Genomic DNA, 15,459 nt, shown 5'->3' on the forward strand with positions numbered 1-15,459 from the left:
AAAAGAGGGAAAGTTGGTAATTTCCTTGAACACCTTCTTTCAAATTCTCGGTTGCCAAGATGTTATCAATATCTGATGCCTTTCTGCTTTAGATTCTCTAATGTCATACAGCAGGTGAGAATTTCTTGGAAGGACTGGACTGAGAGCTTTTTGGCCACTCTCATTAATGCCACCCGGCACCATGCTAGCTCTGGGCTTTGCGACTGCAGAAAGGTTGTATGTACCCCAGAGCAGCCTCCTGCTTCATCCCCACCACGGCTGCATCCAGCCCCTGCGTGTATAAGCAGTACAAGTTATCTGAGAGACGGTATCTGTACCTAGCTCCTCCTCTGGCGTCCCTGGAAAACTGAAGCCCGACTTGAGCAGATCGCCACCCTCTTCTTCTGAAAAGACAGAAACAAAGTAGCTATTTAATAACTCTGATATTTCTGTATACCCAGACATTAGCTCTCCTCTAGTTTTTAAATCCACCCAGTGATGACTCTTACCATTCAGTACCTCTGATACTGTGATGCTGTAGGGGGTGCTGCTAGCTGCAACATCTGTTTCCTTTTGCCACGTGTTATTTTTTGTTTTCCTGGCATTTTTTGAATTTGTTTTTTAATTTTACCACTCCTTTTCACCTTGCTAGTGTTTTTATGTTCATAAATGCCTTTTTTAACATCTTTTACATCATTATTTTCAGCTTTGCTTTGTCACATTGAACGACTTAAGAATACATGCATTAGGATATGAAATATTACAATAATATGTTTTAATATAAGTACATGATAATGCATTTTTTTACTTTGTCTTCTATGTTTCTGCCCTAATCTTCATGCCTTCTGGTGTCTCAGTCAAGTGGAAGTTGAGTACAGCCTTACGTTATACTACTCCTCACCAAGCACAGTCCCCTCAAAAGAAGAGAGAAAGAATGGAGGAATCCACAGTCTCTCACGATATGTTCAGAGAAATACAAAACCAAGTATTGCAGACCATGTTTTTGTTGTGCACGACTGAAGACAGCTGACTTCTAATAACTTACATGAGTAAATGTATCTCATTTTCTAAGGCAGACATTCACAGACATTTGAACCAATGCAAAGTCTTCTTTTCGGTAACTCGACCACTGTATTGGAGAAGCTGCTTTTTGTAATTCAGCTTACAACAGACACACTGTTTTGCCTGTTTGAGTGCTCCATTTAACAAATACATGTATTTTGTATATTTCTTGGTCTTGGTTGCACTTTTTATTTGTACTAGGATTTCTTTCCAATTATCTCACAGCAAGTGGGATGATTGAATATACTCATGCAGATACTCTCAAACAATCGTTCCTGGTTTTGACAATTTCTGAGGTTAAGAATTGATAACAACGGAAAGTATAGCATAGATACTGCATAGAAAATAAATCCTGAGTATGTTAAGATATTCAGAAAAGCTGAGCTGTCAAATAAACATCTTGTTTATAAACTCACTTGTTAAGTAAACTTACTCTGCTAAAATAAGCCTACTAGAGAGTTAGTTAAATGATGGATAAAAAGTCATACACAATTTTAAAAATGACTGGCATATGAATTCAAATTAAATTTCATTTGGAGAGGTAATGGACAACTCTAATTAAATAAAAGCACAAATTAGGCAGTTTCCATGGAGACTTTGCTCACATGATCTCCCTATATTGTATAACTCATGGAGCCTCTAATTTGGATGCACAGGAGTAAGGAATTAAGCGGAAGACATAACAAAAAATGTTCTGAAGCAACCTTTAGATTTATGTAAATAGTTTGGAGTTGTTGCTGATAACTTCGTAATAACAGAGATTTACATTGAAGCAGTGGTCTTGTATTTCTGAAAAAGAAGCTACTGAGTTATTCCAAAATTACATAATGTACGGTTATTCAAAAACATTTATAAAATGATCTGTAGAAAATAAAATGCATAAAATGATTTCTCTCTTGCAAGAAGTCATCATTATTCTCACAGATTCTGCCTAAAACTATGCTAAAGTTTAGAGACAGACTAAAATAGACTAGATCTTTAAGGGCCTTCTGTGTTTGAGACAAAAAAGGAAAATAACTTTCCGTATCAAAAAAAGTCAGATTGACTCATCTTGATGAGTCAGATTCCAACTTTGCCATAAGATTCTTGTGTCAATTTGGACAATTCAGTAATCTCTTCTTGCCTCAATTATTCAGGTGAAAAATTAGGATTATAATGCTTTTCTTTCTCATTCCTCTCCTATATGAACACATTTGTTAATGTCAGTGAGGTTGTTGTCTATAAAAGCCTATAAAGAGCATAAGAAAGTTATAATTACCATCCTGAAAAAGAGCTGTATTCTGTTTTGAATAGGGTCATTTCAGAGGAATTTTTAATTTCCATGTATTATACTTAGATTTATGAATCTGTGATGAGTAGCTTTTAGTTACTTAGTTTACTTCCTAAGCATGAAGATTTCTTATAAAATAAATATTTGATGTCTATACCTATTCATACCACTAACCCATTGTTTAGACAGTCTTTTCAAAAGGCTGTGGCAGTTCCTTCAGTCCTTGAAGAGATTCAAATTTTGTATCCTCCACTTACGAAGTATAAATTAATCTAAAGTCTTAGTGGTTCTTGTGGTATTACAAAGACAATCTTTTTGTGAGGTTGAACTGTACTTCAAAGTCATAGTATTCCTTCAACAACAGGCATACCTGGTCTTTGTTCAGCTTACATTTTTGCTAGGAATTATCATTTTTATTATTGACCATAGAAATTAAAAGCATATCTTTCATTCATGTGCAGAGCAGTAACCTTCATATCTCATGGTAATGAAGCCAGGCAGATCATCAAAGAATTCTGGCGCATGCTAAAATTCAAGTGGCATAAAATACTTGCACTGGCACTGTTACGTCATTGACCTCCTCCGTTTCATAGATCAATAATATTTTAGCTTTTCCACAGCTCAAGGTGGCCTGACTGATACTGGTTTCACACCAGTAGATGTAACAGGAAAATGGAGACTTAGTGTGTAATGTTTTGATGGGCAATGAAGGGCAATTAAAGGTGAGAGTATGAAAATAGGATGATTTACCATTTAAGGATTTAAACAACATAAAAAACACATAGTCTGCAGACAAGGAAAACAACTACTATTTAAAATCCCTCCATATGTACAAACTACTCCATCACTAGTCTAACTAGAAATCAAAAACAGCCACAATAAATGATAGTCTTTAAAAATGCAGTGATGTCTGCTTCTGTGAAAGCTAAAGGTATAGTAAGGTCATGCTTTGATATTCACAACTGAGAAAGCACAAATTGTCATTTACATCTAATGCCTCTCTTTCTTTTTTAAAGCTGATAGATTTGTCATGCATTCCAGTGCAAGAATACTTAGATGATATTCAAGACTATGTTAAGAAGCTTTCTCAGCTAAAGTTCTCCAGACTTAAACTTAGAAATATCAGGAGAGGTTGGTGAGCTGGAGCCAGCATGACAGATCTAGCGTCCTCATCCAACCCTGAGGCTACTACATCTATAGCGTTGCGACACATTAACAAGCACAGAGGTAGCCTGACATCTTCTACCCAGATTTTCTGTGTATAGGAGATAGATTACTGTCCAATGCAAGGCCAAAATAAAACTGCTGAAGGCCACAGAATTACAGCCACACAAAATCTGAGTAAAGGAGATGTAGATAATCATTTGGGTTCAATTTTCATGTTGCCTGAGCTGGACTTAGTACTGGATTGAGGCATCAGTGGGACATATTACTTTATGTTCTGGATAAGGTAAGTTAAATTTCTGTACAGGCTAATGGAGATGCTCACTCTTCTCCCCTGCTCCCTACTGCCTGTGGTCTAAGTGAGCATTTTGACAGTGAGTGCACAGAAGCCATCTGGCATTGCTTCTTTTCCTCAGCTTGATAATTACCTCATCTATCCACCAGATTTTATCATCTCAGTTTTAACCTCTTGAGCTGTTCTTTGAATTTGATATGTCAGTTCAAATCCTTTCTCCTCATCTTCAAAGTCTTGCACCAAGATATGCCTTTACGTTGACCCTCATTTCTCATACACTTGCTCAGCTTATAATAAACAAGTACACCGTTTCCATCTCCCAGTCACACTTCAATAACCCATCCATCCACAAAATAGGCCCCAGTCTCAGTGGACTTGTTGCTCACATCCTTCAAAAGGCTCACATCAGCAAGAGTTATAATCAGTTAACTGCCTTCTTCATCACAATATGAGAGTGAGACTGAACTAGAACTGATGTTGAACTTCCCAGTTTATTGGATTTTAATTTATTTATTATCAGCCTCCTCTGGACCTCCCACTGCATTTTTCCCATATGTGTGTTTTTCTTTTAGCCTGTAAGCTCCCTAGGGTAGCTGTTGTTCTTTTATTTGTGTCTTATATAGCACCTGGCGTATTAACTCTGACAACAGATGAAAGAAAACACAGGCACTAAAATGTCTGGATTAAACAGCAGGTGCAACTTTATTTGATCACATAATTACCAAGCATAAAATGTGTCCAGAGTATGAATACAGGGTTCTCACCATCACTCCATGATCAGAGAAAACCAGATTGCCTCTTCCAGACTAGAAATCATACTGAGTAAAAAGGGAGAAAACTGTGGGGATCCTGAAAGACAGTCTATATATCTGAAAGTCCACTAGCCTGCTTTCCAATTAAAGTTTTTCCTGTAGGTGATCTTTGGCCCTAACTAAAGATCTCTTAAGTCTGCTGTGTGACACGTGTGACTCAGAACTGTTAGTACTATGATCCTGATCTAGGGGAAATGACCAAACGCATATGTGCCTGGGCACCATTACAGCCCCCTTGTTCCTCCTGGGAGATAGCTAATTGGCAGTGGCTCAGGCTTTCCCCAGGTGGCCAATGTCATTTGTGTAACCGACACCTGATTTCTTTTCACCTGATCTGCAAAAGTTCCCATCTGATCAACACTGCTACATCCTTACTGTAAATTAGACACTGGGAGGCTTTTATTCTGGCCATTAGGCCAACATGGTCTTGCCATGTACTTCATCATGGCAACAGGCTGGCTCCATCCAAGCTGTTATTGGGAATGGTCCCAATAACACTAATTACCAAATCAAGCCTGAGAATTGCTTGGGAGAGTGAAAATTACTTGGCCAATGCCAAACCTAAGCCAGGGACCCCTGTAACAAACATTATAAATAATCAAATTCCTTAAGCCTTTACCCTGGCACTGTAATTTACTACTACAGATGTAGCCTAGGTGGCAGTATTGTCAAATAGTAGAATATTCTTGTGCCATATTTTGATAGCATGATGATAAGCAATAAGTACACAGAAGCACAGCAGGGCTGCATAAATTCTGATTGAAGTAAAAAATTAAAGATGGTATTAGGAGATTTAAGGTTATTGAGGTTTCCTTTGCAAGAGACCTATCTGAAAAGCTTTAGCAGTAACGCATTAATGGTAAGAGATAGATATTATTTAATTAAGTTGCTTTTATTTTTCTAATCACCACCTCTTTTTTGTTCTTACATTTTCTTACACAATACACAGAAAAACGTCCCTGATGGCTCCAACAAAGATCCATTTATCGCAGTATGCCGGCTCTAGCACTTGCCCAAAGTGGATGCTGTGGGAAATAACATGGACAGAGACTGGGCAAATATGTAGATTGAATCATCTTTGCTTAGCATACCTTTCCAGCTTCCTGTAAATGACCCTTAAGGGACTTCCTGAGATGGAAGTTTAATCTAGACCGTTGTTTTTAATAGCCACCAATGGATCTATCCTCTACGGATTCATCTAATCTTCTCTGAGTCCATTTATACTGATAGCCTCTACAGCATCCTGTGCCAATGTGTCTCACAATTTAATTATGCATTATTTGAAAAAGAATTTCCTTTTTTGTTTTGTTTTGTTTAGCAGGATGCCTGATAATGTAATTAGGTGGCCCTATTTCTTCTGTTGTGAAAAAGAGAGGATCACTGATCCCTATTCACTTTGTCTATGTTGTTTGTAATTGTGTAGACCTCTATCTATCATATCCCTGCCTCAGTTTTCTCTTTTCCAAACTGAGGAAGCAATCTATGTAGCTTTTTTCTCATGGAGAAGCCATTCTAGACCTCTCATCATCCTTCTCACCTTTCTGTGTATATTTTTGTTGTTCTGCTATATCATTTTTAGATACAGCAGTCAGAAATGCAAACAGCTTTATTATATGGGTTTTTCCAGTGGCATGGGCTTTTCCCAGTGGCATGATGTTGTTCAATGCTTTGTTTTCTATTTTCCCTAATATTTTCATGTGCCCATTTCGTAACTCAGCGAATTCATTATTCATTTTAAGTTGTGCCCAAGAGAGACAATTTCTTTGGCTTTCCCCTTACACAAGAACATTTCTCTTATATATTTTTCTAATAAATATTGAAGAGACCCAGCATTTTACTTAGCTCAGGTTACCACCAAGACTGCTAAAAACAAACAAACAACACCCACTCTGCCTCCAGAGGAGCAGAACTGAGGAAATTCTTGTCTCTTGCTTTCATCTAGTCTGTCCACTTTTATATAACATAGTTCCAGGTCTGTGAAATCAGGTCTCAGATATCAGAGAAACTAGCCAGGCACACTGCCTATTAAATCAAGCAGAGGAAGTTGGCTGTGTCTCTGAGGTCCTATCTCTGAAAAACTGTAAAATGAAATATATTGCTGGGATCACAAATCCTGTCAGGGGGTCATCTTGCTCTTGGCAGCTCCGAATCTCCCCTCCCAGCTATTGGCAGCTGAAAGGCATCCACAAACTCCAGGCTGCCTTAGCAGTACTGTGGTGATCACCCTAAAAGGCTTTGGCTCCCCAGGGCAGCCTTTTCTAGCCAGCCAGCGTTGCTTCATTCCTTAGAAACCTTTCTGAGCTCCCTCAGTCGTTTTACCCCAGAGACCTGCACGCTCTTCTCCCTCTTCCCTGCCCTCCTTCAGGCAATAAATATAAAAGGTGTTGAATAATGTTGCAGAGTGTTAGAGTACATTCATTTTGCAGTCATTCTGGAATATAAATGACCAATTCAGTTAAATAGCTGTTTCTTTCCTTATCAAAATTAACAAATGTCTGCTAGCAAAAAGAGAGAGCCAGCAATAACAGACTGCATTCAGACACGGCTCTGTGTGATCGTGCGCTTCAAACAGCCTAGGAAATTCCTAAAAGCCCTTTCTTCCTTGATTTTTCACAGCTGAAAGATTGAGTCAAGCTCCTCAATGAGCCATTTATACCTTTTGCTGCTTTTCAGGATCTGTGAGAGAAATTCCACATCTTTTATATTAAAAAAGAGAAAAAATTAAAGAATATATTAGCTATTTTTTGTGAATAATGACCCTTATTCAGTGAGCCAAAGACTTCTGGACATCCCAGCAAAATCTCTAGCTCTTCCTGCCTGGTTCCAGTTCTTCAGCATCTGTCCTTCTTTCTCCCCCCAAGTAGAAGACAACAGCAGCCTTTTCTGTGCATTTATCTTCCACCTGCTGCGGCATTCTTGGACAGACAGGCAGCTGCCTTCACAGCGGATACCTGAGGAGGTCCAAGAAGTCAATTTTGGGTCTTGCCAGCGAGTAAACAGAAAACACAGGTCAGGAATACAGTTTGAATGATTTTGCACAGCTGCTGAGACTTCATTTTGGTGCCAGAGAGATAAAATGCTTACTCTATTAAAATATGTGAGGAAATTACATGACAAAGTACTTAAGAGAGACCAAAATGAGGATATACTCCAGGAAAAGTATAGGACAAAATCCAGTAGTGAGAGAGGAGTGCAAAAGTCAAAAACTTGAGATTGCACCTTTCCCAGTAATACAAAAAATATCCCTCAATCTCCCCAGTTTGTGATGGGAAAATCCAGAGTTTTTGTCTTACTGCATAGATGTAGATATTTCATCACCTTCTTCCTATCTTGTGTATATGCACAGAAAATGAAACAGACATTTAAGAAAAAAAGTGTAGATAAAATTAGTCTATTTAGTATATTTAGAATGAACTTTGAGGGGGAAAAAAAACATATCTTTAAGACGCTCTCCTTAAAAATGCCTGAGCTATCTCATGTTAAATTATCTTTGACAGAACAATATGTGTTTTGTAACCTTTCAGTTTTCAGGTTAAAAGTAGAGAAACAATATGCCCATACTGTACTGTTTTGTAAGAAACACAAAAAACTACAACTAAAACTACTAGCAGGTCATGGCATTCTGCTTTTACAGCTTTGTTTTACAGTACTGCAAAAGGGCCACAGGAATATTCATTTGCTTCCAGTACTATCCCTGTCTTTTAGATGTTCAATAAATATGATCTTTGAACATTAGAGGACTACGGAATTTGTCACAATGAGCAGGGCTATATGATGAGTCATAGTAATCACTGGTTTACCAAAGTAGGAGAAATTTAGTATGAAAAAACTCGACCCTGCTGGGGTATGAGGGCACAGTCAGCAGTTCCAGTGAAAACTGAAATCAGCTATCAGTAGCTGCAGCTGTGCAAACCCTCAGTAAGGCCTTTGACACGAGCTGACGAAGCTCTCTATTAGCAGAGATGGGATGAGTGTGGGTTATCCTGAACACAAATGGTGGAAATGGGAGCAGAAGGAGAGCTCAAATACGTTCATTCATATTTTGTAAAATCCAAGCCACTTTTGGTGATTTCTCTGACCATGTAAATGCTAGGGGTGGTATGACTGACAGCTCATAGTTTTCAATTTGGTAAATATGATAAATTACAACAATTACATAAGATACAATATGCAGCTTCTTGGGCACTTTAAGCAGATGGAGAATGAAAGTATCTTTTAAACGAGCCATTTTTTCTTCTGAAAAATAACAATAACCAGAAAAAGGCTTCTTCTCAGAACAAGTCAGGGCACCAGAGCAACTGTAATGGGCTGATGGAGCAGGATACCTCATTTCTTTGTCCTATGTTTTTACAGTAGCTATGATCAGTGATTCAAACTGATCCCTTAAACTGTCTTCTGTAGTGACTGGTCATTACCTCCGTTCCCCTCAATGCCGTTGGAATGCAAATCCTGCTCTCTCATCTGACTCCTTTCATCATTCTCATATATAAATAATTCCCTTTTACCACATCCCTCTTTTTTCCATTTCCTTCAGAGCTTTTTTTTTTCTGTTTTCCTCCTAGTATTTTCTCCAAAACTTTAATTAATTTTCTATTCTCTCTTTCCTGTATATCTAACCTCAGCCACAATACAAAGGAGGTACAAGTAATATGTAACTGGCTAAGGACCTCCTGATTATTTTGTGCATACATGTGTGCTTCCAGTTATATGATCTATTTAGTTATTTATACCACAAGATCTTTAATGAGGGGCCACAATTAATTAAAACAAGCAAAGCAAATAGCAATTTCAAAATATAAACAAAAAAAATAGGAACAACTTAAACTAAAAAAGGAAGAAAAACTGCTTAGTTAAAGTCTGAAATGAAAGAAACTTTTATATTTTTAAAATAATTCAATTCAGTATGGACCTTTTTCAAAACAAGCTGCATGAAATGTGAAGCAACAGATAGGCATTCAAGCTGGAAAAATAGAGCTTCTCAAAATGTCAAAACAGGGTGCTTCAACAATTTCCTCTTTTTTTTTTCCTTTGAAGTAGGAACTTGTTTGGAACTGTTTTTTCCCCATAAACAGGCTCAGCTTCAGGAAAGCTGCATTTTACAAAGAAAAGGCTTCTGCCAGCTGCTTCACAGTGAGCTCTCACTAACGCATGTTTAGCACACTGCACAGTGGCTGCAACCCTCCTCAGGTCTCTGGTTGCTCTAGAAAATGTGTAATACAGGAAGAATTTCTTTGATTATGTAGGATATGCACACACACACTGACACGTTATATTTTAAATCCAATTTTACTGGGGCTGAGGTGGACCTTTCTGTTTGTTGGCTGTACCATCCTGCTACCATCTGCACAGCCGCTGGATCATTTGGACTTTCCCTATGACACAAACAGCAATGAAGGCAAGAGAAAATCAGTTCCACACGTGGGCAGGGCAAATGGAAAGCAAAATGATAAGCTGTGTATTGCAGATGGGCAGAATCAATGTTGAAGATTTTGCACAAATGCTTGGCTAATTCCTCAGTGGCGAGGCTTCCTCCTAAGGTTAGCTGGATGGATCTCACCTGAAGAGATGAATTTTCATTTAATTTCCTGGGATTTTCATTGAGGCACTTTGGAGCCTGGGGCAGCCTGGTCTTCTTCTACTGCCATTGGGGAGAAACAGGGAGCTCTGGCTCATCAGTATCCCCCCACTAGGGACTTAGCTAGGAAGAGCTGTGCAGCCAGGCTCGGCACCTCCTTCCTCAGCTCAGGACTTAAAGCAAAATGATATCAAGCCAGGCTGTTGTGGTTAGCTACAAAGGAATTGAGAAACTGAACGCACATTTTTGCTCTCTCAACAAAGACATTTTTCAAGTTACCTCCCTGTCTGCAATTACACTTGTAGCTCCTACACTGAAAGGCAAACCTAAATTTCTTCCACGTTTAGGTATGGCTAACTCTGCCTGAGCTACACAGGGAAAATAGGTTTCCGCTCTTCAGATCTTCTTCAGCATTCACCTGCAGAATTCCTCGTTAAGATCTGTACACAAGCAAATCCCTGTACACATGCAGGGCCAATGTATTTTCCTGTGCTCTTTTTATTCCCATATCTGTAATACACGATGCACTTTTGACAGATGTAAGCTTGGCCTTTTCTTGCCCTGCTGACAATGCATGGTTAGGATTACACCCAGTTTGCTCTCTGGAGGATCTCACACAGCTGACAATTTCAAGGATAAGTGTTTAAAGATATGGACTTAGACACCTGATCAGATATCGATGGTTTAACATGCTTCATCAGCCCTTGTGTGACTATGCACCTGCCTGTTAAGGTAGGTAAACCAGACTAGCTAAACCACAGCTTGGAGGTAACACTACCTAGAATTAGCTCATATTTGCTAATAAGATAACAGTGTAAATAAGTTCAGTTACCACAGCTCAGCAGACACATGGTAACTTGTCAAGCTAAAGCAAGTTAATTGTGGGCAGGGCCCTAACTTTCCTCTGGTAGTCATGGATGCTAAGTATACACGGCACTAACCCATCATCAATTTTACAGCTACTTTTTGGACAGTAATGTTACCTTGAGCACAGTATCTTTCAATTGTGATTAGTCCTTGTCATGAATTTACTAATTGGGACATCCATAAACATTTGCTATTTGCTGTGATGTTATAAACATTCATGCAGTATCTTAGCTATGATTACCTTTAAAGGATTCTTCTTCAAGGAAAGGAAAAAAGGGGTTTGTATGAGTCCTCAAGCTCACATTAGAAAAGGAAAACAAGTAATTGCTGTTAGGCCCATTTTGCTTCCCCATGTCTTTGTTTGTTCAAAGCCATAAATGGGGCCACCAGAAAGGTCAGGGAGCTGCAAATGGAATATTGAGATTTTCATTTCTGAAGCATTGCTCATTCAAGCCTGGGCTGGTGGTGACAAACTCATTGGCTAAAAATGAATTATCAAATTCTGTCAATTCCCAGAGGAAAGCTGTCCATCACTAAAAAACTTTGCCTACTCTTTGTTGTCTCAGAATGAAAGGGCAAGAGGAATAAAATCACCTGTCAGTTTCTCAGGTTCTCACCCCATCAGAGTCAAGTCACACCAGCAAGACAGTGCTGGGAATCCTGCCTCCACATACCCATTACTCACCTGTGCAATTGGACATGGTTCCTATGCTATTGGTCCTGCATTTCTTAACGACATTTGTGAGTGTTTCAAAATGCAAAGCTGTTTTTGCTCTACAGAAACCATGAATAAGACCACCATACTTTTAGCAATTTGATCTCCCAGTAATGGATTTCCAAGTGAGTTTAAATCAGTGCTTAATTTCTGCTTTTTCAGGACAATGGCAGTGATTAGTAGTAATGTTTGACTTCCAGTTCCATTTTTTATGCAGCTGTAATGCCGCCTGCATTTGACTGCTGCTTTAATGATTACTAATGATTTTATTTTGTAAGTAATACAACTTTTTGCATTCATTGTCTGGACTCTGAGCAAAAAGCTATTTGAGTAGAATTATGCAATCTGTTCACATAAGACCTTTAGTTGGTTAAACTTAATTTTGAGTCAGAGCAAAGAAAAATGCCAAAGTCACTGAAAACACACCACATTTTTATACGATTGTTAGAACATGATTGAGTGAAAGTGGCAGCAGCTAAAACTAATTACAACAAAATAACATCACCCAGATAGAAATGACTTTCTAGTGCTGAAAGCTTTTAACAGGCTAAAGCTGCCTGCTGCTCCCATAGTTCTTAAGTGTGAAATTATCTGCTGCAGGACGTCAGTGTATATGATTACCTCTTGAAGTGCCAATGGCTGTGCTCTGCACTGTATACACAACAGCTATCTCTTACTCAGAACATAACTCCTAGGCTTGCCTTATCGTATATAATACCCATCTATATTGCATATATATATCCCACCTTCTTTGACTTCATGAGAAATTTTCACATGACTCTTATTCTCTGATGGACAGATAAGTAAAGCTGGTTTTTGCTGTTACAGGAAAATATCAACTTATTGAGAACTACTTTTTTTTTTTTTTTTTTTTGCAGGAATATATCCATTTTGATGAAAATTTCCTCTTCCAGTCAGAGAGGGAAGGAAGCCTGCCTTAGAAGAAATTGCTGATTTTGACATTGATTGAGAGCACAGGAGAAGCAGCTGTCAGCTGTTACTTTATCTAGGTCAGGTTTAGGGTTAGAAAGCTAGTCCCTCACAATCTGATCAAGTGTGTTAAGGAACTTGATATTCTGGCCTTATCTTTTCTAGTTTCTTCTGCTTGAAGCTGTTCAAATTAGTTTAAATGAATAAATATTCATTAAAGCACAGGGAGATTGATTTAGCTGTTCAAAAGTCTAGTAAACTGACCTACCTAAAATATAAAAAGCAGAAGAATGTATTTAAGTTTCTATACTTCCACCAGTGTCCATACCTCTCTTTTACTTCTCATGAGGGGAAAGAAAAGAGCGTTTCAATTTTCTTGAATTCTGAAAACTCGCAATCCTGAAAATTCCTGTGATAGTGGAAAATTCTTTTCTGCTCAGTCTAATACCAAGAAAATGTTCAGCCTTCGAAGAAGACAAGTAACTGTTTGTATATCCTCTGCACTTATTTTTCATTATCATCAAATGCATTATGCAAATGCATAAATATGAGGGTATTGCTTTACAGCTCATTCCATAAAAGGCAGAGAGGATAAGAGGTCTTTTCTCGGTTGATTTTTTTCTAAAGTTTTCAGATTCATGGATAAAAGGAAATTATCTGTGACTAAAACTTGACACCTTTAAAAAAATGGAATTGAATATATTTTGGTGGGATACTTTTACTGGTGTAGAAAGATATTAAATATCACACTAAAATCCACATTATTTTATCAGTAAAAGTTTACTGCATCATATATGTAGTGAAAGTAGGGATGGAACTTCTGGATGCTATGCCATTAAGCTAATTACTGTAGATTTCCTGATCTCCTATGTGCTGATTAGCTGCTTATGTCCATCGCCTTCAGCCCTGTCTTCAGCACACATACTTGCTCCATATCATGTGTCTTTCCGTAAAGAATATTTATAATGCATGTAACTTTAATTTGGTTAGAAAGCAGCAGCTGCTAATCAATAGCAGCTCAGGTTTCAGCCACCAGGAATCCACCAAGAATATACACAGGGAGGGTCCTGAGCAAAGTCTTCAACAACAGCACCTTCGATGCTCTCAGTACTGGAGCTAACTAGTTCCACTAATCTGCAGAAATAATCAATTGAAATTGCCCTTGATTGATGTGTAAATATGTCCAGGGATGATACGGTCCTGGACAGCATGGCAGAGAGTGTTTCGCTACCTGCTAAGTTATAGTGTTGGTGCTCCGAACCAAGGAATTGGCTCTGGGCAGACCCAGAAACCTCTAAAGCTTCTCTAGCTATTTTCCTTTGTTTTTCTTGCTTGGCATATTTCTCTTCTTCCCAAAACTCTGATCAGAAGTTATGAATAATGAACAATGCTCAATTAAAAAACTCCCAATAGAGAGCCAATATGATATCTGAGAAACTGCAGCTCAGACTGCATGTTGCAGTCATTTCTCCTGTTATTTGTTCATCTTGGGCTTTGGATTGTAAATTCAAGTGCTCTGAGCTTACAGTATCTCCTCTATATGTGTGCATTGGTCAGCTCACAGCCTCCTGACATTACAACACTAAACTTAATACATAAGTAATGAAATAATTAATTAGGATTAGAATTATTCTACTACTAAATAGTAATAGTAATTTACTACTGCTTAATAGTAAAATTACTAGTATTTAAAATAGCGCCTGAAGAAAGTGCACAGTCTAGGACATCAAGAAACTGCAAATGAAAATTAGGGCAGCTTGATCTATCTTAGAAACACTACAGACAAAGGATTTTTCACCTTATTTTTTTTTTTTTTTTTTTTTTTTTGTGAAACATAGTAACATCGAGGATGAACAAAAACATTAGAAAGAACAATAAAAACAATAAAGAAAACAGCCATCTGAGTGCAGTAAGCAGGAAGATCCAGAAATGAACTCTTCCGCAGATAATGACTCAATTCATATAACTGATAAATAAACATTGTGATGATACCTACAAAAGACTTCTGGAAATTAACTCACTAACCTACTGTTAATACTATATAAATGGATCTACATAGAAATGGAGTGGCAATTTTTGATTATGCTGTCAAATCATACTGAATCCAAGAGTCATGATTAATTTGCATATATATTTCCATTTATATGAATCTGCATTCCCCTGAAGATGCTTCTTAGATTAAACAGAACATGTAGTAGCACAGATGAAAAAGACTTCAAATTTCAGCCTATAATAATACAATTTGAGAATGAGTTTTGTAGATTTGTATTTTACTGTTTATATTATTTCATGGAATGCAATGCTACTGTAAATAGAATCTCTAGGACTCTTTCCCAGGTAGCCACTGAAGCTTCCCTTGGTTGTTCCCCCTCTGCTTTTCTTTTAGCCATTTGACTATAATTAGCAGGAATATGGTACATCTATGGAAATGAAATTATCTGCCTAAAAAATAAAATTTCCTTATACCAGAACTAATCAGATTATAACACATAAATTTTATAGGAACAATGGTAGACACTTACTGTTTGTTTGCCAAATGGATACTAGAAAAAATCTCTAGACAATACACTGAGAAGGAGCATCATATTTAGGATAGATTAGTAGAATCCTTCCTAGCTAGGATATTTCAAACATCCCATTGTGGCCATTGGCCTTTCTCACAGCTACCCCAAACTTTTATCTAAGACTATTTTTCTCCCATTGTTGATAATTCACATCAAGAAATTATATATTTTGCTTAATATTATCCATCTTCCTTGGCCATGAGGTCAAAAAAATAGGGAGCTAACG

At 37.8% G+C, this 15,459-nt stretch overlaps 1 protein-coding gene across 1 annotated transcript in view; it reads right to left on the reverse strand.

Moving 5' to 3' along the window:
• DLGAP2 (DLG associated protein 2) overlaps window positions 1-15,459 on the reverse strand; it is a 304,160-nt gene that overhangs the window by 103,730 nt on the left and 184,971 nt on the right. The window contains exon 4 of the mRNA XM_062571124.1: window positions 318-383. Coding sequence (XP_062427108.1) covers window positions 318-383 — 66 coding nt within the window. The remainder of the gene's footprint in view (window positions 1-317; window positions 384-15,459) is intronic.

Source organism: Rhea pennata, chromosome 3 (genome assembly GCF_028389875.1).
Source record: "Rhea pennata isolate bPtePen1 chromosome 3, bPtePen1.pri, whole genome shotgun sequence".
Lineage (NCBI taxonomy): Eukaryota > Metazoa > Chordata > Aves > Rheiformes > Rheidae > Rhea > Rhea pennata.